Source organism: Alligator mississippiensis, chromosome 13 (assembly GCF_030867095.1).
Source record: "Alligator mississippiensis isolate rAllMis1 chromosome 13, rAllMis1, whole genome shotgun sequence".
NCBI lineage: Eukaryota > Metazoa > Chordata > Crocodylia > Alligatoridae > Alligator > Alligator mississippiensis.
Genome location: NC_081836.1, coordinates 16,296,433 through 16,316,873, shown reverse-complemented (window position 1 = coordinate 16,316,873; position 20,441 = coordinate 16,296,433). Strand labels below are relative to the sequence as shown.

At 45.3% G+C, this 20,441-nt stretch overlaps 3 protein-coding genes and 1 long non-coding RNA gene across 8 annotated transcripts in view; 2 read left to right on the top strand and 2 right to left on the bottom strand.

Annotated features, from left to right (window-relative positions):
* Window positions 1-5,678: 5,678 nt before the first annotated feature.
* On the bottom strand, window positions 5,679-7,170 carry LOC132244598 (uncharacterized). Its single transcript, XR_009456192.1, has 2 exons — window positions 6,914-7,170; window positions 5,679-6,059 (listed from the first exon to the last, which is right to left on the bottom strand). It is a non-coding gene; the product is annotated as an uncharacterized LOC132244598 (long non-coding RNA).
* Window positions 6,343-9,025, top strand: C13H1orf174 (chromosome 13 C1orf174 homolog). Its single transcript, XM_006270297.4, has 3 exons — window positions 6,343-6,601; window positions 7,170-7,670; window positions 8,613-9,025. Exons 1-3 carry the CDS (start codon window positions 6,509-6,511, stop codon window positions 8,715-8,717), a joined length of 699 nt encoding a protein of 232 aa, XP_006270359.1. The 5' UTR covers window positions 6,343-6,508; the 3' UTR covers window positions 8,718-9,025.
* Window positions 9,026-11,954: 2,929 nt separating this feature from the next.
* Window positions 11,955-18,406, bottom strand: DFFB (DNA fragmentation factor subunit beta). 2 transcript variants are annotated; one of them, XM_019493953.2, is made up of 7 exons: window positions 18,333-18,406; window positions 17,914-18,040; window positions 16,922-17,110; window positions 16,189-16,268; window positions 15,816-15,986; window positions 14,511-14,611; window positions 11,955-13,498 (listed from the first exon to the last, which is right to left on the bottom strand). In XM_019493953.2, exons 1-7 carry the CDS (start codon window positions 18,357-18,359, stop codon window positions 13,279-13,281), a joined length of 915 nt encoding a protein of 304 aa, XP_019349498.1. In that variant the 5' UTR covers window positions 18,360-18,406; the 3' UTR covers window positions 11,955-13,278. The 2 variants fall into 2 exon arrangements, with proteins under 2 accessions (XP_019349498.1, XP_006270358.1); XM_006270296.4 differs by having other exon boundaries at window positions 18,246-18,386.
* A 36-nt stretch (window positions 18,407-18,442) lies between these two features.
* CEP104 (centrosomal protein 104) overlaps window positions 18,443-20,441 on the top strand; it is a 38,836-nt gene continuing 36,837 nt past the window's right edge. For all 4 annotated transcript variants that reach the window (XM_059716653.1, XM_014605796.3, XM_059716652.1 and 1 more), the window contains exons 1-3: window positions 18,443-18,520; window positions 19,339-19,452; window positions 20,238-20,411. In XM_059716653.1, the coding sequence (XP_059572636.1) occupies window positions 19,340-19,452; window positions 20,238-20,411 (287 nt within the window). In that variant the 5' untranslated portion in view covers window positions 18,443-18,520; window position 19,339. The remainder of the gene's footprint in view (window positions 18,521-19,338; window positions 19,453-20,237; window positions 20,412-20,441) is intronic.

The window sequence follows — 20,441 nt, the reverse complement described above, 5'->3', positions numbered from 1 at the left end:
CACCCACAAGACAGCTAAACAGCTTGACACAGGAGGCAAGTTCCTTTCGCGATAATAAGCTCTGCATTGGGAAGCAGCTGCTCCTTGCCCACTAATACATGTTTAGTGCTACACTCTTTCTCCCTGTGTATCTGAAGGGCTCTGTGGGTGAGTCAGCAAGTGAAGACAGAAAATAACTTTTCCCCAGCTGTGCCAGGCTATTCCTTCTGCTTTTCAGTCCCCTCACTGCCCCCCTCCCATTCATTCATCTCCATTTCGGAGAACTGTAGCCTAGAACCCAGGAAACCTTGGAGCAGTGTGCTTGAGCCGCTTTTGCTGCCTGTTTCTTTTCTGTAGATTTAATTTCCTGTCTAATACTGACCCCAAGTGTTTGGGATCTGGGATATTTAAAGAGAACAGAGAGCTTTCAACTTAGCCCTCAGGTAGGGGCCTGTGCCTATTCCTTTTTCATGTCCTTGTGTTGACAAGGTACGTAGCAGAATTTGCAGACTTGGAATCCGTCAGGGCCATGCCATGAGCACTTCCACTATGCCCTTGGACTTGCAATCTCTGGGCTGTCAACTATGCACCTTAGCACGTGAACCACCCTAGCCCCCTCAATTGCCTGCTTAACCCTCCAAGGTGACAGGCTCCCTAGAAAGACCATCAGTAGAGTCACTTAGAGTGCCAGTGAGAGCACTGTACCCATAAACTGTTAACAAACAACAGCTGCTGTTAACTGCAGATTCCCCCACTTTCCACTCTATGCAGGTTTGCTGAAATTTCCATTGCACAGGCAATCCTTTCCCACCCACCCCTTTTGGTTTCAGTGTAAATCCATCCAGGTCATTCCAGCTCCCTGCTTATCTGTTCTAACTCTGTAAAAAAAGGAGAAAGAGGAAGAGACGCAAGAGGGGGAGTAACAAGAGAAATTCACATATAGGTACTCCAACAATGGGGGCCATAGGTATAGTTAGATGTATAGAAGCATTTGGGTAACTCCTTGACCTGATGCAATTTAAACCATAAACCCTTGGAACAAAGGTTTGGGGAAAAATGCAAGCTGGGTGTTTGTCTGACTTCCTTTGCCTGAGCAGAAGCACCTACTGTATTCATTTGGAACAGAAGTTCTGTGCATCTCTGATTTCCAGTGCTTTCTAATAGCGCTGCTCATCCTCACAGCCCTGCTCTGTGTGATCAAATAGATTCCTGAAGCAATGATAATGATTTGCAGAGGCTCTCTGGGACACTTTCTGCTAAGAGAGATTTACTTACATTTCATGAAATGATTTAAAATAAGCATTGTATGAAGTAATTAAACCAGTTTAGAGGGTATAAAACTGGGGCTGGCTCATTTAGAAGCCCCAACTGTGTTTAGTTAATGTTCAGAAAGTAATACACTATATACATGTCAGACTTGCTTATAAAACCAAGTCCTTATGCTGAGTACTGGAATGTCTGCTAAATAGTTACTGATGCCAAGCACATGGACACAAGCAGAAGCCTGGTATCTTTACATGTCTTGACACATGCTCTGGGGTGGGGGACACTTTAATTAAAGTGGCTCTCAGGAGCTCCTCTGATTTAAAGTAGCCTCAGTGTCTTGTGTGTTCAGTGTCCCACACTTCAAAATGGCAATGGAGATACTTTGGGTAGGGACAGACACTCAAAAAGTCTGAGCCTGAATTGATTCTATATTTGCAGGTTAGTCTGACCTGCCTAGGTTGAACCAGTTTGCAACTGTTTAGGCATTCCCTCCAGACTGAGGAAATGCCAACACATGTCTGCAGTGGCTCAAGCAAGAAGCTGGGGGGTGTTAGAGCAGCCCTCCCTTCCCCTGCACAATGCTGAGCTGAAGGGGCCCTGGCCAGGCCCTGCCAGGATGCTCTGATTAGGGAGGGATGTAAACCCCAACCCTGCCTGCTCAGTCTCAGGCTTTTCCCCATTTGCTGCTGAAGGGGTGGGAGTGTTACCAGCCCCAGGCTAGCACTCTGAGGCAAACAGGGGGTGTGTAGTGCATACATCTGTTGATGATACTGAGCCTTTCAATCTCCCTCTCCCTGCTTTTTCATACTGTCTGCAAACTTGACGGGGAGGGAGCCAGCAAGGGGCTGATAACACAGCATTATCAGCCCATCAACAAAAAAACCTCTCTCATTAGGTCAAGCTCTTCTTAAACAACTTTTGCCAAAGAAGAAACAGACGGACATTACCAGCTGAACTGTTGATTAGCTCCAAAAAGCCCTAAGTGGACACTGGTCTGTCTGCCTGTCCCAGTTAAATTGAAAACACACTCATACCTACCTCTCAGCATTAGCTAGCATACCACATGCCTGGGGTCTCTGGGGCTGGGGTCCATGCTATGGGAGATTGGAGGGGAGGGATCCCTGCTTGAGCAGCAAGTGGCAGGGGGGAGCCAGGCAGACCCTGCTGTGCCTGCAGTCTCCACTGGGACCAGCCCTGTTCTCTGGAGTATACTGCACAGCCCAGGGCTGCAAAACATCTGGGATGCTGGAGGACTTCAGTTTAACTTAAACCAGGAAGGGGTCTGGGACAGATATTGCATAAACTGGTTTGATCCAAATCAGTTAAGTCTGATACTACATTCAATCAGATTTATCTTAAACCAGTTTCAGCCATTTTGAAACTGGTTTATGTGCACTGAACATATGTTCTCTTACAGGTTTAAACCAGTTTCTGATCATTTAAACCAGTTTCTTTGTAATGTCTGTCCCTAGCCTTTAACTAAAGCTCGTTTGACACACTTTAGTTAAAGCACCACCATTTTGGAGCGTGGGGATGCTAAATACACGTGATGCTGAGGCTGCTGAAGCATGCTAATTAGCATGCTCCTACAGATTCAATTAATCAAGTCTGCTCCAACATGTGCTATTTAGCATGTGTCAGAGCAGGCATCAGGCATGTCTATAGGTGCCCTTTCTTTGGCTCAGATACATTTAGAGACCTAGAGCAGATAGCTTTATAATCAGGTAAATAACATACCTGTTGGACCATGGGATTGTAGCTTGACTGTCCTCGTCCAAAATATCCTTTTATGTTTTTGAAACAGGTAAATTGCATAATACATCTTCTCTTAGCTTCTCTGTGTTGCAAAACTTGCTCTGTGCATTTACAATGCAACTGCAAAGAATGCAGGACTCTATAAGGGAAAAACTCAAGCTGAGGCACACGCAAATCTTACTTATGGAGGAAATTTTAAATGCTGTCAGATTCTTCCCTTTTTCATCAGTAACATCTCCTGCCATTTTTGTTTCGGAGGACGTCTCTATTTCTAGTGTGAATCACTTCCAATAATCAAAATGAAGGCACACAAGATTTGTATAGCATCATCTTGGAAGCAATGCAAGTTCCATAAAAGAGATATGCTTTAAGGTGGCACTGTCTGCTGCAGGGTCAGATTGCAGATACATGACAGATTCAGTCAGAAGGCCCAAGTGTCCACCAGTTTGGGAAGGGCTGGCCTAGATGCAAACCTCACTCGTTACACCTCTGGTAGGGTAGGATCCATATTATATGAATCCAGATGAAATTTTACCAGGACACAGCATATCTGGAAAAGGAACCCAATTTGTGGACTGGTATTCACAGTCGCTCCCTAACATTTATGGCAAGCATCATCCTGGTTGTCCCTAGAGACTGAAAGTAAGTTACTATAGCTGGATCTAAAGAACAATTTACAGATCCAAAACATGTAGCAGATTCAGCTTTTCTGAATGAGGCAGAAAAGAGAGTGTGAGCATGCCGGCCATTACACAGTAGATCCCCAATCCATACCTACTCTTTCTTCATCTCTCTCAGATTTTGTAAATAAAAAGGAATCCTGACTTTGGCTCAAGATAATTTCTTTCCCACCTTTATAAGGATTGCTAATTGCTTCTCCTGGATTATTACTTGGCTTGGAAAAAAAATCTGCTCATCCAACACTTGACAGCCATTACACTTACAGGCAAAATTCACTTCTCTGGCTGCTGTCCCTAGCATATCACCAGTGTTTAGCCATATGAACCCCAAGGGTTATAAACACAAAGATGCTGGTGACTGTGACAGGCAGAAAGAAATATGCTGCCAGGGATTAATTTGCAAGTTCTATTTCACAGCCTGCACCTGGTTTCCTGTACAGGGAGGCTGCCCACACCTGCTAGCCACCCTCTTTTAAGGTGCAAGAGCTCTCAAAACTTTTCATCTCTCTTTCTTTCCTCCTGACTGCCAGCCAAAGGTTCTAATAAAAAGACACTTTTTAATTGCAACAAAAATAAAAGTCCTCTTTTATGTGCAGTCATCAATTTAAAAACATAAGCAAGCTTTGTCAGGGGCTGTTCTGTTCCCTCTACGTGGCACTTCACCACTTAGCAGGCACAATGCAATTGCTCCAAAGGAGACAGTACCTAGAGGATATATGGAGCGGTCTTGGGGGGATCTCCATTGCAGCCTGCTTGCTGTGACGCATCTTCTGTGCTGCCCAATGTGTCCTCTGCATGGTGCTGGGGGCACCTTGGGAAAACTTGCCCATCTGCAGCTGCCAGAATCTCTCTTGGATGCCTCATGAAGGACAGGCAATATGATGACTGTACTGAAATGGCTTTGCAAGGGGGCCCAGATCCCCTTGTGCTGCACACACATGGCACTGTGGGAACACAATTTGTTTCTGATCAGTTTTGTCAAAATGGAATATTCTCAAAATTTCCAATCTGTGAGAAATTTCACAATGACATTTCCCACAAGCTAAATGTCCTGGTTTTTGGCCAGCCCTAGCCCTGCTACATTTACAAGGCAGGATATATGCTTTCACTATATAATACAAACAGTCATCTGTATTCCTTGGCTGCAAATGGCAGTATTGTAAGGGAGCAAAGGACACTACGATGTTGTTGGAGAAGAATATGAATTACCTCTCAGCTTCAGAACAAAGCACAGAAGGACTCTTGAAAAGGGCAAGAATCTGCAGAACAGCATTGCAGGCAGGTCTCTGGACCTTTATAGTTTACCTGGGAGGCATCACACTTCTGAGAAAAAAAGTCTCATTTGAATGTTATCATTGGCAAAGCACTAAACTGCTTCTAGGACTTAAGCTGTTTACTCATTTAAGGCCAAGAAGCACAGACAAGAGTTGTTACCTGAAAGCTAAGAATCCTGGAAGAAGAAAGATGTGAATTAGGAACAAAGCACTGATGAGTGAGTGAACACTTCTGATACCAGCAAGGGTACGGGAAGGTCTCTATGAAGAACGCAGCTCTTGTACCATTAACTCTGACAGACTGTTAAGTCTTCATAATGTCCTCAAAACAATGAATCAACAGAAGACAGATGTGTGTTTTAGCAGGATGCTCAGAAGTGTCTGCCAATTCCCTAACCTAGAGCATGCTGAAACCAAGAGGGAGAACTTCAACTGATAGAAATTAACTTTGGATAGGGTCCCAACTGTCTCCTGTTCCAAAAAAAAAGGCATTACATACTTAGATCCAGGTGTCTTATTGCTTTGCTTCACATGAGTCATCTATTATCATTGCAGCCCTTGAAATTAAAGAGGGATTTGAGTTGCTTGCGCAGTTTGTTCCCGGAGGGTTCCGAAAATGAACTGAGAAGCAAATGTGAATAATAAGCCCCAACCACATAGATGATAACTCTGGCCAGCTACAGTTACAGCAGGGAAATGCCCTGGGAATGAACACGTTCGAAGGTTTATAACTGATGCAGACAGAAGGCAACATTTATTTTTCCCCAAACATCAGCCCATTGGCAGACTCCACAGTCTTATAACAAGCTGATTTTCAGGAGGCTGCTAGCAGTGTGCGGGCACTGCAGGGTCGGCCCCGGCGAGCACCCTGCGCAGAGCTGGCACCCACCGACATCCACGTACAAGACGTGCCGGGCGCTGACTGTGCAGACGTGGCCTTGTTCTCCTCAGCATCAACCCCCATTGAATCCGTTCTGGTCTTCTGAAGTCACATCCAAAACGTCACTTGGGGGCTTATCTGATCATAAACGGTTAGGGACGGAAGGAGCTTCCTTTGGCCTCCAGTTTGGACAGGACAGCCTGCATCACGGGGCGTTGGGGGTACCTGCGAGGGTCAAGGGGGCAGTAAATGAAGGGGCCCCAGAAGGGTGACAGCAACGGAGTTGCAAAAAGCGGATTAACTCCAGAAACGTCAAATGCCGCAAATAACTCCCCCCCTGCCTCTCTCCCTCCCGCCTGCCCGCGGGCGCTGCTTTCTAGGATCTCGTGATTTGGAAGCAGCCCCTCCCCCCGCAGCCGGGGCGGCCGCCCTCCTGCCCGTCACAAAAATGGCGCCGGCTACACTGCCTCCGCGGTGGTGCCGATGTTGCCCCACAACCACCCCCCAACTCCTCTCCCCTCCTTATTTGGGCGCGCGCAGGGCGGCCCGCACGGGGGAGGGGCGGGGGTTTTGCTCCCTTGCCTGCGCGTTGGGTTCCGCTCGCCCGTAACAAAGATGGCGGCGGCAGCGCCGCGCGGGGGCTTCCCCGGATCCTGCCGACGCTCGGCGGCCGCATGAGGACGCGGCAGGAGCGGGCCGGGAGAGCCGCCCCGCCGCCTGTGCACGAGGGGCCGCCGCGACAGGCCCGCGTGTGGCGAGCCCGCCTGGTAAGGGGCGCCGGGGCTGCGGAGCGGGCGTGGACCGGCCCCGGCGGGTGACTTCCCGCGTGTCGGGTCGGTCGCTGAGGGGCGAGCCGAGGCCTGGGGCTGGGAGACACCGCGCCCTTCCCACCCCGGTTGGGCCGGGCCTTCCCCGCGGGCGGCTCGGCTCGGCTCGGCTCGGCTTAGCCCAGCCCAGGTCGGGGGTTTCTAGCTCCACCAGGCCCCCGCCACGGGTCTCGAGTGAATATGATGGAGGCCGGGGCGGGTGTAGAGGCCGCGCGGCCTGTGGCCAGGCCCGTGTTTTTGGCAGTGACACACCTGGCAGCACTGGCTGAAGCAGGTTGATCTGTGAAATCCGCGAAGACGGATGTTCCCGGGGACACGGGGTGATCTGTGCTTCACTTTCCTTGTGCGGAGGCTGCCAAATGAATAGCTGTTTTGGGAGCCACTGGTTATTTGAAAACGAAATCTCCCTTCACCTGGTAGAATTGAAGCAAGCTGAAGCCCACCCAGCTGTTACTTAATGTTGTCTAGCGCAGTTTGTAAACATCAGATCCTCCTCTTTTTGTAATAGGCTTCCTCGCACAAAGCAACTTGCCGACAGCCCTCAAAGAGGCTAAAACGTGAAAAGAGTAGTTTAGTAAAATCAGATTTACAGGAACTCGTGTCGGGAAGTGAAGGTGTTCCCTCGGCAAGGGAACGGGTGGAAACATCTGATGAAGACGTGGAAGGCTCCGTCCGTGATCATCTGAGGCTAGAAAGCAAAGGCAATAATGGCCCAACGATTAATAAAGACATACAGGGGAATGGAAACCATGTTTCCATAAAACCCTCGGCACTGAAAGCAAGCAGCTGCCCACCCAAGACAGAAAGTGATGGCACTCTTGTGCAGAACCAGGACCTCGGCGTGGACGAGGAGAGTAGCTGCGAGAGCGCAGAGTCGGCTGAATCCGAGCTAGAACCTGCAGATCTCCGAAAGAAACCGTTACAACTGGATAATAACACTTTTTTAGATGAAGACAGTAACCAGCCAATGCCAGTGGACCGATTTTTTGGAAATATTGAGTTCATACAGGTAAGAAGACACTATTGTCACTCTTTCCTTCTGGTCTCTCGATTATTTTCCAGCTTTCGGTTGGAATACAGAACGTTAAAATTTTAAGCAAATATAACCAATATTGGTAACCAATTAAAGAAGTATCCATGCCTTTAGGGTACAGCTGGCTGAAAAATTCTGAGGGATCAGACTTGTTGAAACTTGTGGCTTTATCTAAAGCAAAATCATTTGCAAGAATGCACGTATTTCAATGACATTTTCCACTGGGAGTAGGGAAGTCACAATATTTGTTTAGAATATTTTGGCTTGTTTCTGTAATATATTTTTTTTATTTTGATGCTTGTGCAAGTAGAATCCATATACCATATTACATGGTGGGCAAATTATGAGAATTGGAAGGTTTTTACTTAATGAAAGCTGTGTTACATTGATGCCCAGCCATATTTTCAGGTATATTCCCTTGAAACAGTCTGGTTTCTGACAAGTTCTACTGTTGGACCCAAGCAGGAGACAGAACAATGAGTTTTCTTTCTAGCTCCACTACCATCACCCTGTAACTTCAGGAAAGAAAACTTGAGAGTTTTTTTGTTTTTTTAATGGTGATTAATTCTTGACCATCATGCTGAGACTCTGTGGCAAGCCCCTTCTAAACAGCAGCTAGCCCTGAATGCCTCTGGTTTGTTTTTTTTTTCCTTCCCAAGAGACACCAAATGCTGGGGCAAGTGTGTCTTCTTGTTAGCCTGAGTAGTTGGCCTGAGTAGTGTGAGCCAGATAAACCTCAAAACTGCTGCTCTAAGGGTTATATAGAGTCACCTGTAAGAAGTGCAGGGGTGTGTATAACTGACTTGGCATACTCCAGTTATGGAACCTTTGAAAAGTAATGGGAATAATTAGGTTGTATGGGAGGGGTGCTCTACTTGCAGCAAATTATTTTTGTTAATTAATTATCCTTCCTTAAAGGACCTGCCAGCAGCTGCACTCCCATGCACCGCAATGAGCAGAAGAGAGTTTAGAAAGCTACACTTCATTGCAAAGGAAGATGATGACGATGATGATGTACTTTAAGCAGAGAATGTATAAAATATATATATTTTATGAGACAGAATATTTACTGAAATATTACGGTAAGCATTGCCCTCTGCTGTACTTCTCCAACATGACTTCTTTCTACAGGTTCCTTTCCCCGGAGAGAAATTCTAGCAGGGTTTGCTTCTAAGCGAATATTAGACATTTTGTAAAATTCATAGTTGAATGTGGAAAGAGGAATGTATATTTTAATGGATGTGGAAATAATGAGTGATTGTTGCAAGATTTACAAGCCATATCGATTCTTTTTACCAACTGCATAAAATTAAAGCACTTGTTTTATTAAACAGCTCATTTCCTTTATTTGTTTCTTTGCTGGGAACAAAATTCTATTAAGCAAATTTGGGTTTTCATGAAATAGAAATGATCATGGTTGACTCATTGTAAGGTTTCTTTTAAACAAAACAAAACAGATGTCTAAGAACAAAATGTGTGCACTTATGTAAATTCTGTGGTTCTCTACTAGTCTCTAGTAAATCCCAGAAGAGATTATCAGGTTGCCCTTATGTCTAGGGTTAAATAGTTAATTCATTGCTAAAACTTACTAGCTTGACTTCAACATTGAAACGGTAGTTCTTTCGGTAAAATAATTCTGTGCACGTGCCAGTTTAGGTTCCTTTTTATGGTTTGTTTGTTTTCTTAGGGTTTTTTGTTTTCTTTTCCTCTGGGTTATAAAATAGCATGTTATCAATAGCTTTGAAGGCTTTTATTGTCTAGAAATTCAGCAAACATCTAAAATATGAGCAGCAAGATGGACCTGCTTTCCTTCATATCACCAGTGATTCTGCTGGTTGTATATTGCCCTCATTTGTACTCAGTGCTACCCTGTCATCTTCAGTTAGTTTGCAGATTTTACTGATCATGTAGTCATAGAAAGTTAGGGTTGGAAGGGACCTTATCTAGTCCAAACTCCTCAAAGCAGGACCATCCCCAACTATATCATCCCAGACAATACTGATAGGTTAGCAATTCTGTTCCTAATACTTAAGAAGCGGGGAGGAGATCCTTTATCTCCAAGCTCTCCGGTAAATCATTGGTAAGTGAATGACCATGTTCTTTAATCAAGAGCAGGCCTGCAAAATACACTCTTGTGTTTTGAGTGGTTCTGGAAAATAATTAGCACCTTCAGATGACTTCAGGAAAACTGCTAATTCCTCTAACATTCATGATAACACTTCCTTGAAACTGGTAATTATACAATAAACTTGCAGGGCTTTATTTATTTATGTATATATTTATTTATTTATTTAACTGTCAGTAATTGCTTTCTCTATTTCCAGGGAAGTAAAATAATGATAATAATTAGCAGATAGAAATTAATATTTAAGCTATAGCTACAGCCTATTGAGCATTCGCATGAAAATTGTAAGCCAAACAAATAGTATATGCCTGGCACGTTATTTACAATTACACTTCAGCTAATCTATTGTTGTTATCAGCCATATTTCTTGCTGCTTTTTCTTCTGAAATCTACAAACATATTAAACTGTTTATGGGTGTTCATGATTTTTAACTAGGTAAAGCAAGGGTGAACAACTTGTAGCATGGATGCCACAAGTGGCACAGGCAGCCTTTGTACATGGCACGTGGCAAATTGGGGAGGGGGCAGGGAGTAGAAAGTAGAGTAGCAAATCTGGCAGGGAAGGGATCAAAATGGCAGTTGAGAATGACAATGGGATTTCATTTGTGGCATGACTGCCAAGAAGGTTGGACCCCACTGAGCTAAACCATACAGTTATCTGTTATTTTGCCAGTTTATCTAGTGCATGTCTACCCAAATAGCATGGATTTATTTTCAGTAGCCTAGCAAAGGGTGGTAACTCAATATTCAGGGAGCAAATGACATGTTGAATTTGACTACAGGGTGATAATAAGACGTTTGTTATAACTCGGGGTGCACCAATAGAGATTTTTGTGGCTGATGCTGGTGGCCAGTTTTTAAGTAGATGTATCAGCCAATACCAATCCAATTTCGGATACACAGCCCAGCAGCATGGAGAGCTGCGTGCAGCTGGTAAGTCTGTTGTGGTGGAAGGGGAGGGGGGGAGGGAAGGATCATGGGAGGGCATATAAAGGCCCCTGTGGTGAGAGAGGGAGTGGGGCTGGTGTTGTCCAGCTGGGGCAAGCGCCAGACAGAGCTGCAGCTTGTCTTGCAGGGGGCACAGGGCAGCTTCCACTGCTGTGTGTATCCCAAGGTGGGGGGGATGGTAGGCATGTGCCCCCAGATCTACACGGGGTGGGCTGCCGCTGGGGCTGGGGCCAGGGCAGTGCTGGGTTCTTCCTGGAGGAGGGCTGGGCCAGGCTGCTCTCAGGGCAGGTGGTGGCAATGCTCGGGGGGGGGGGGGGGGGGCTGCAGCCTCCACAAAATTTGCTGGAGCCTCCCTAACCCCCCTCCCAGTGCCACCACCCACTGTGAACACAGCCTGGCACAGCTCCCGATGGGAAGAGCCTGGCGCAGCCCCAGCCCACAGCAGCAGCCTGCCCTGCCCTGGACAGATCTGCATTCTTATGCCCCCCCAGGATGTGCACAGCAGCAGGAGCTGACCCCTCCCCTTGATGAGCTGCGGCTGTGTCCCACACCTGCCCCAGCCCTACTCCCTCTCTCACCGCAGGGCCTTGATCTGCTTCACCCCCATGCCCCCTCCCTTCCCACCACAACAGACTTACCAGCTGGACACAGCTTTCCATACTGCTACTGCCAGGCTGCGCTCCTTGCTTCCTACGTGCTGCACTGTGGCTACGCACATGCACAGGCTATTGGCAACAGGCCAATTTCTGAGTCAGTTTTCTTTATCTGTGCCAGTCCAATATCAGACTGTAGTTATAACACCTTCAGAAATTATCAACCAGAATTAAGTGTACAGATTTCATAGTTAGAGGTAACCATATGTTAAGCTTTCAAACTTTTATTTTAATCATGTTTGTTGATTTTTATATAGAAGAAACACTTGTCTAGTTTTCAATAGGGAGATGTATTTCATGGCCCTGTCACTCATGAGCTCTTTGTTCCTCTTTGTCTGGCATTAATGACAGAAATTCATGTTTACTGCTTGCTCTTTGGAAGGAACTGGGATATGAATAAATGGACAGACTATAGAGGCATAAGAAGGTGAGAACTTGCTGCAGAGCAGCTTATGGTTCTAGCTCACTTGATTTCTTGCAAGCAGTTTGTATACACCCACACCCAGCTTCATAGGTACTATGCATACACTGTGAGAGATGTCAATAGTTCTTTATTACTTAAAAAAATACAAAGATGCACTGAAGGTACTCATCTAGCTAGTACCTGAGGATCTGCCTGACCTCAGACAAGTCCTTTATAAAGTGGCTCATTGATATCTTGTTCCAAAATCTAGGAGGTAGGAACAGCATTGCTGAATGAACTAAGTCTCAGAGATAACCAACATAAACCTGCTTTTTCTTTAATATCCTTCCTAGGCAGGACTGTTCCCCCCACAGAAATAAAAGGCAAGCAAGCTTCAAGATGAGGGAGAGGGGGGGAAATACAGCGCTATTGGTGGAACAGCAGCTCTGCCATGGCCTTGCTAGGCTCTACAGAATGTATGTGCACAAACGAAAGTCAGTAAAAATAGTTTGGAAGTAGTTAGAGCAGAGGCTGGAACAAAGGATGGTTACTGGCTTTGCCACTGATTCAGCTTTTGTAAATCTGAGGTGAAGGGTTGCTTACCATCTGGAGAACATAAGGTCCAAACTAACTTCTTTGCAGGGCTCCATTTTGCTTAAGACTTAAAGCAGGATTTGTTTTGGCTAGCTAGTAGTTATTAGTTGCAGAAACAACTTGGTTTTTCTGCAGCTTGATTTGTGGACCTGAACTTACAATAGTAAAGAGGTTGAGGCTCACTTGATGAATGAGATCCTAAACCTTTTGCCTCTTGCTTATTTAGATCAATCCTGAGTGTAATAGTCTTGAACCATCTGGCAGCTTGTGGTCAGTATAAAGGGAGATTTTAAAAAATGCCTAGATTTTTGAGGACAGCTTCTCTGTCTCGCTAACGGGATCGGTGAATCTAAATTTGTTAGTCCCTTCTGAAAATCGCAAGTTAGTTTACCAGTATTGAGGTCAGTAAAACTTTCCCCTTATTCACCACTTACCAAACAGTTCAGGATTAGGAATCAGCAAGAAGGATCGATTTTTCTTTTCAGAAGACCCCCTTTTTTGTACGAAATAGAAGCAACAGTAGAAGTAAAGAAAATCCAGTACTACTGGGTTTTGGAGTTTTAGCTGCCTTCGTGTGGTACTTGTGGCTAAACAGAGAGCCTCCAAAGCCACAACACTTGGTATCAGGTACCTTTTTTCACTTGCATATGAATATACTAAAAATTATAGGTGTTGCTTTGCACAGATGAATGGCAGCTAGCACCAATGGTATGAAAAATGGGATGATTTCTGTTCTTGTTAAGTTTGACTGCAGTGGGATTTCACCAAGCAGAAGAGATCTGACTACTTCATACAGTGCATTAGGAAAGCAGACATCCTTCGTGTAGCTTTTAAAACAATAGCAGAGACATTCCAAGGATGTCACTTCAAGACCTTGCATGTGCGCTTCCTTTTCCTGTAAATTTTAGTTTTGTCACAGCCAAGATTATGATTGGTTTTCTTATGGCAAGCAATATGTACAAACTTGAGATTATCCACAGTAAAGAGCAACTGGTAGAAGTATTCCCAGTTCACTTCTCTTCCATCTCGCTTGTGGACAGCTTCTGCCAGAGTTGGAATAACAGTACGTTTCTTCTCTATTCTGCAATAGACAGTGGGTGGGAGAAGAGTATTTCATTAAACAGCAGCTTTTCTTTTAGAAAGGCCTCCAGTATCCTCTGAGGAGGAGTAAGTTGACCCTTTTGTGAAATATATGTCTGTGATGTTATTAGGTTTTCAGTGGGCAAATGTACGCATGCTTTAATGTGCATTAGCCTATTTTAATGCGCATTAAAACATCACAAAATGCTCTTGCACCTTTTTTCTAGTACCTCACAATAGAGGTACTAGATTTAAGGCATATTACTTAAAGCGCATTAACGAATGTGTCGATGCATCCTGCATGTACAGATTTTTTGGGTTAGTCGGGGTCAGGGATATTTGGTTGGTTTGATGTTCTTAAAGAAATGAAGGCCCCACTGGCCTCCTGAATTGAGTTTCCAAATATTTAACATCAAAAAATGTTTCTAAGGGATTTGGGATATGGCAGATATGGAAGAAGAAGCAGTAGTGTTAGAGCAGGGGTTGTCAACCAGGGGTATGCATACCCCTAGCGGGTACTTGAGAAGGCACTAGGGGATATGTATGCGTGGGCAGGGACAAATTGCTGCCACGTGCCATGCCACACAGGCTCCATCTGCCCAGCTGGACATGGGGGAAGCTTGCATGTGGCAGCTGCTGCTGCTTCGCAGACAGCCGCACGCCACCCTGTTTGGCCATGGGGGGAACACTGATCCAAAAAGGTTGAAAAACTTTGTGTTAGAGGGTTGGGGGGATGTGTGTCATGTATAGGGAGCATGTGGAGATAAGAGAAGACATGGATAAGTAGACTACAGAGCAATGTCTTCATCTTCAGCATCTTACTGGTACTCCTCATTCTAGTAGTTGCACTCTTCCATATCTGCGCTTTGCAAATACAGCAGGTAGGCCAGCCATCATAGGTCACTTTAATTAAAAACAAAAAACAAAAAAAAACCAGCCTGCTGGCTCCTTCTCAAGATGCCTAGCATGGATGGTATATAATATGCACACTCAGTCTAGCTTTGTATACGTACACATGATCAAGATTCCACGTACTGAAGAGGATTCTGCTCTCCCTGTTACTGTAGGGGTTGATTGAATGTTTACACAGGCAGGCATCCATATCAAACGGCCCCTGTAAATATGACGGTGAGAGGACAGCCAGTTTACCACTTTGAAAAAAAGATGAGAGCCGGGTCCTAGTCTGCCATGGACAGCGGTTTTCTTTGCAACTGAAGGAATGGACCAAGTAAGTTATGATAACCCTATGCTCTCCTCCACTTGGTTAGTCTTTCCATTCACAGGCAAGTAATACAGGGTAACTAACTTATGCCTGTATGCTAACTGACATCCAAGTAGCCGGGTTCTTCCACAACTGCCATCATTGCAAAGCATGCCCATGTTTGCTGAGGCAGCCAATGCCAGCTAAGAAATAATAGGGGAAAATGCTTGCTCATGTGAGAGATCAATGGGGTGCAACTGTTAGTGTGGTGGATGTTTGAAACCCCTACATTAGCCAAAGACTAAAAATCTTGTCTTGAAGTTCCTGCTGTTGCTATTGCTCTGTAGCAATATGTGGGCCATTGGTTCAGGACAGCAGATGGTAAATCCAATTTTTATCTCAAGTGTCAGAAAACAACTCTTTTAAAGTTGACATTTTATATGCATAGCTGTTGGCACTATGCCCTACTGCAAACCTAACTGAAATGTCAACCTAAATTAGACATTTTGTTGACATGAAATATGAAGTCCTAGAAAGTCCTGCTCTCTGCAACAAGCTTGCTCTCTTCTCTGCCAGAAGCATGGTCTTTTTAAAGTTGACCAAACTGTGCCCTGTCCCTGCCCCCACCCCTGGTATGCTGATATGCAGTGAGCATACTTTCAATCTGACCCAGTGCTTTCCATCAGCCCAAATGGGGTTTTTTTGTTAACCAAAAGAGCTGCACTCTAATGTTCTGACTGGGTCCAGCAACACAACACTTCATAAAAGAACCAGTCAACTTTAAAATGATGGTGCAAGGAAATGAATTACTTAGTTTGCCCCCAGCCCTAGTTATTGATACTGAGAGCTTGTCACAATTTGCTACTATGAAACGTGGATGCTTCAAGTCCTTCACTAAAGCCAGTTTCAAATACACCTGTAAAACAGAAGAACTTGTGGCTAAATATGGCTGGCAGTATAAGCTACTGTGGATAAGTCACTTTTTTAATTTCAGCTTCATACTTGGCTGCTACCTACAGGCTTTTTCTCCACAATCCCCAATAACACTTACTTTCTTAAGTGTGTTTATAAACTCCAATAACCTACATGCTTGTTCAGGTGTCTGTTTTTAACTTACCTGACAAGAGAACCAGCCCTCCGAGGTGCAAATGCGGGCTGCTGCCTCTTCTCTTCTGTCAAAGTAACATCCATTATATTTCACAGATCTCAGTTTGTCCAACATAAGGTCACTGATGCTTTTATATATGGCTTGCGCTGTTGGATGAACAGCTGAAATATAACTGCTAACCTTTTTGGGGAGAAAAAAAAAACAGTAATTCCTCAGATGATACTTATTGCCCTCTGAGCTTGCTTACTAAATCCAGTATACTTTTGTGTAGTATTTGGATAAGGTGGTTCCCACAACTGCCCATGGAAAAAGTTATTGGCTAGCTAGGTCTAATATAAAGTACTCTTTTTCAGCTAGTTTGAAAATAAACTGCACATTTTACCTCTTTCATGTAACTTCGTATGCGGCTTTCACAACCGTACCTCATGTAACTCGATTTATTCCTAAACCGAGGCTCTATACCTACAAGGAATAAAAGAATACATCACAGCTTGTTGACAAAAATGTTCAGTTGCCTCTGTTTTCTTAGGAAACCAGATGACTTGTGTGTGAATTTTTTCTGTCCTGTTTCAATGTGCCTGCTCTGGGCCAGGACTGCCAGACTAGTTAACCTATATAATCACTCAGTATATACAAAGGGGGAAGAACATCAACCTAGAACATTTAATATTTACAAGTAAAGTGTGGGTTGAAAAGGAATGGGAGCCTGGTAAGAGGAAATAACTCAGCACTGCAGCGAATTCCTTGATGGATTTAGTGCTTAGCAGGAAGACAGGTGGGGAGCAGAGAGGGATCTTTGTTGGGTCATTTTAAAATAAGACTTAACATAGTACTGGAGGTCATTCACCAGTTATATATCAGAAAATGTGAAACATAGTTATGTGAATAAATGTACACTAACCTATAATGGCTGGACCACTGTACCCTTCTGGGGAGTAAAATTTACCAGACTACACCAAGGATAAGAGTAATTCCCTTAGGAGAGTAACAAAGAAGTGCAAATGTAAAAAGATTAAAATTGGTTGTGGGGGTGGAGATGTCAAGGGCCCATGTTTGACTGCAATCCAAAATAAAATTCATTGTGTGAAATTCTTAGTGGAGGTGTATTGATTTACCATCAAACCACTTTTCGTCTTCCTCTCTGTCTTCTGCCACAATATTTTCACTTAAGTTATGAATGAGATCCAGTAGCAGCTTCTGTGTCATGGGAGCCTGTTTATCAGATAGCAGCTTCTGGGCAGCCTCAACAATGTCATCTTTTCGTTTGTAAAATGCATTTAGGAAGTGGCTAACATCACTGACATCTGGATTTTTGAATGAAGAAAAAAGGTTCTGTTACTCTTAGATGAATGCACCTTGTCCAAAGTATTTTTGTGGTGGGTTTTGTATTCTACCCTCAAACAAGTAATCGGGAACTGTATAAACAGGTCATTAGTAAGAGGCTGTTTTTCCAACATTTGTTTCTGATTTAACACAACATTTTGGGATTTACTGCTAAAACTCCAGATTTTTTCCTCTCAAGAAGGCAAGGAAACCTCCCTTTATGGACAAATTCTACCTTCCCCCTAGCCACGTTCAACAGCACTTTGCCCTGTGAGCCACGCCTTACTCTGCAAGTAGTCACTGAAATCAGGTGAGCAAAGAAAGGAATCAGAAATCTGGCTCACCAGGCATTAGAGCAGGGTCTTAGCAGGCAGTCAGGTGCCCAGATGGAAAAGGAGGGGGGAAGAAATCCTCCCACTGTTCTCTTCCGACAGCATTTCCTTAAACAATAACACCTCGCTAATAACGACATGAGCAAGTGCAGTTTCTTTGTTTTTAATACAAGGAAGCAGAAAACTAAGCATAATACACCCAACTGTACTTTTAAGTTGATACGTGCCCAGCTTACGTTCAGTGCTGTACTCCTCTACATGTCGAGCAGTATTCGGTGATGCAGTTTCAGCTCTGCCATCCCTTTTTGGGAACTAATGAAGCTTTTGTGCATCATTTTGTTGCAACAGGGATGTAGACTGAGTAAAACGTGATGTGCTGAATCTTAATCATAAGCTAACCACCAAAAGCTTTCGCTTCCTCTTTGGAATTAAACCGAAGTGTTCCTACTTACACCCTTGCCAGGTCTCCCCTGGGGCTAGTAATACAAGGTCTGTATTATCTGGCATGTGGCGGAAGTAGCTTTCGGTCACTTCTGTCGCGTCCTCGTACAGACAGGCCCGACAGCCCCGCGCAGGAAGCTGTTTAATGAAAGCAAACAAACCCGGGTGTTTTCCGTTTCTTGAAGGTCAGCAAACAACAGGCAAGAGGAAATCTGCAAAGCTCAAGTTGCTAAAGAAAGGGAGACAAGTCACGGACCACGCCAGCTCCTCCCCGCCGCTTGCTTTCCCCGATTACAAGAAACAGACATTTTTCTGTTGCAAAGCCCCGGGGCGGCGCGCAGACCTGCAGCAGCTTGGCCCCCTTGCGCAGCAGCTCCCGCAGGCTCGCCGCCGCCACCCCGTACTTGCGCGCGCCGCGCAGCCCGCGCACCTTGGCGAGCCGGACCTGCGGGGTCATGGCGCGGCCGGGCCCCAGTGCGCATGCGCGCAGGCAGCGCGTCCGCGCCCGGGATGTGCTGAGGGGGAGCGGCGCATGCGCCCCGGGACTGGTACGCATGCGCGGGGTGTGCCGGCTGGTTGCCATGAGAGCCGGGGCCCGGGGGTGGCGCCGCCGTGGAGGTGAGACGGGCCCCGCCGGGCGCTCACCACGGGGTGTTTTCTGGCCGCTGGGCCTCCCGCCCGCGGTGGTCTCCTCGGCGGCGGCGGCGCGGCGTGGGCCCGGGGGTGGCTGGGCGGGCGGGGGTGCTGCTGCCCGGTGAGCAGCGCGGCTCTGTCCGCAGGCCCCGGGGCCGAGCGGGCGGGTGGGTGCTGCACCTGGGCGTCGACCCGAGACGGGCCCGGACGACGCGGACCGCGGCTGTGGCGGAGGAGCCGGCCGCTCGTTAACGAGACGGGTGTCGGCTCCTCTGCCCCCACCCGGCCCCGGCCCGCTGAGACGGCGCGGTGCGTGGGTGGGGGTCTGACCCCGGAGGGTTTCCAGGAAAGCCTCCTCTTGGCCGTCCCTTCCAGCCCCCTTTCCTCCTCTCTGCCGTATTTTAATTCTGCTGCAAAACTAATCCTGAAGCATTTTGTTGATGCTCCCTGTATTAATGGAAATGGCTTGAGAAGCCCCTAGGAAGTGCCCAGAAAAAGCTGTTTAGAGGAAATCCTGGCACTGAACAAATATTTAAGGAATCCATCTGAATGTTCAGGTTTCTTTGCCTTTATTAGAGGAGGCTGGTAAAGTTACCCCCAAACTACTGATATTTATTTATACAAAAAATATGTCATAGGTCCTTAAACTAAATCCGAATGTGCCAACAGTTCTTAAAGAAGAGCCATTCAAGTAAGCGGCTCTCCCTCCAAGTACAGACGGCAAGTCTTGTAATTGTTGCTGTCGTGGTGTTTTGTTTACGTGTCGATCACATAGTGTTTTTACCGTTCTGTTTTGAATGCAGGATGCCACACAAGGTTGGGTTTGTAGTTCTCAGTTCATCAGGACATGAAGATGGCTTCAGTGCAAAGGAGCTGATGGTTCATGCACCAACAGTTAATGGATGGAGATCACCAAGGTACCAAAAGTGATAAAAGCTCTTAATATTTTGTAAAAAGTATTAAATACAATTCATTTACAAATGAGAGAAAAAAGCAGTCAACAAGTTAATCTCTTTTAACCGGGTCTTAAATTTTGATTTCTTGGGTTTATTTAATCATCATTGTAGGATTATGGTTTTACATAACTTCTTGAACTTCAGATGAAATACAAAGAGCTCCTTAAAGTTCAGTACCAATTCTGTGAACTGCTTCAAGCAGCCTCTTGCTCAAATGAGTCCCTTTCAAAGTCACGTTCCTATCCGGAACAGCTTACTGGCTCAGGAAATAAATTTTCCTTGAACTGTCAACCAAGTTGCATATTTCTATTCATCCTGTTCAATCTTCATCCTCAAAAAACAAGCCCCACTGCTCCCACCCCCTGTACAATCAGAAGTACCACCAGTTTGAAATCCAGTAATTTAAAAAAAAAAAAAAAGTATTCTCAGGCAATCCATCTGTTGCTAAGTAACCCTGCCAATTTTTTAGTAAAGCAATAAGCTGGTCCTTAAACTCTTAAAATGTTTTTCAGTTTCCTGCAAAGGTCCATGTAGCCAGAAGGGCAGGGTCTGTATATATGCACTGCAAGCAAGGTACCACACGCACGCAACTGAAAAGAAGATTTTTTTTTTTTTGTATTGTAGTCTTTAGAATCTTAAGGTTTATAAGTAATTGTGATAGCTAAATGATTGCAACACAAAAATGTGATTGAAAATGGCAGTAAATCTTTAACATGATGACTACTGCGAGTTCTGTTCACTTCTAGACTCTGTCAGTACCCACAAGAAATTGTCCTTCAGATGGTGGAGAGATGTCGTGTTCGAAAGCTGCAGCTGCTCGCGCACCAGTACATGATCTCAAGTAAAATTGAGTTTTACATTAGTGAAAACCTTCCTGAATACTTTGCACCTTACCAGTCGGAACGGTTTCGAAGGCTAGGGTAAGTCAAGAGACAATCTGGTTCTGTTCT

Coding starts and splice junctions, on each gene's coding strand:
- C13H1orf174 (XM_006270297.4), top strand. CDS start 6,509: ATGAGGACGCGGCAGGAGCGGGCCGGGAGAGCCGCCCCGCCGCCTGTG. Junction 6,602..7,169: donor GCGTGTGGCGAGCCCGCCTG/GTAAGGGGCGCC, acceptor TTTTTGTAATAG/GCTTCCTCGCACAAAGCAAC. Junction 7,671..8,612: donor GAAATATTGAGTTCATACAG/GTAAGAAGACAC, acceptor CCTTCCTTAAAG/GACCTGCCAGCAGCTGCACT.
- DFFB (XM_006270296.4), bottom strand. CDS start 18,359: ATGACCCCGCAGGTCCGGCTCGCCAAGGTGCGCGGGCTGCGCGGCGCG. Junction 17,111..17,913: donor AGGGGAGACCTGGCAAGGGT/GTAAGTAGGAAC, acceptor TCAAAAATCCAG/ATGTCAGTGATGTTAGCCAC. Junction 16,269..16,921: donor AGACGAAAAGTGGTTTGATG/GTAAATCAATAC, acceptor TATTCCTTGTAG/GTATAGAGCCTCGGTTTAGG.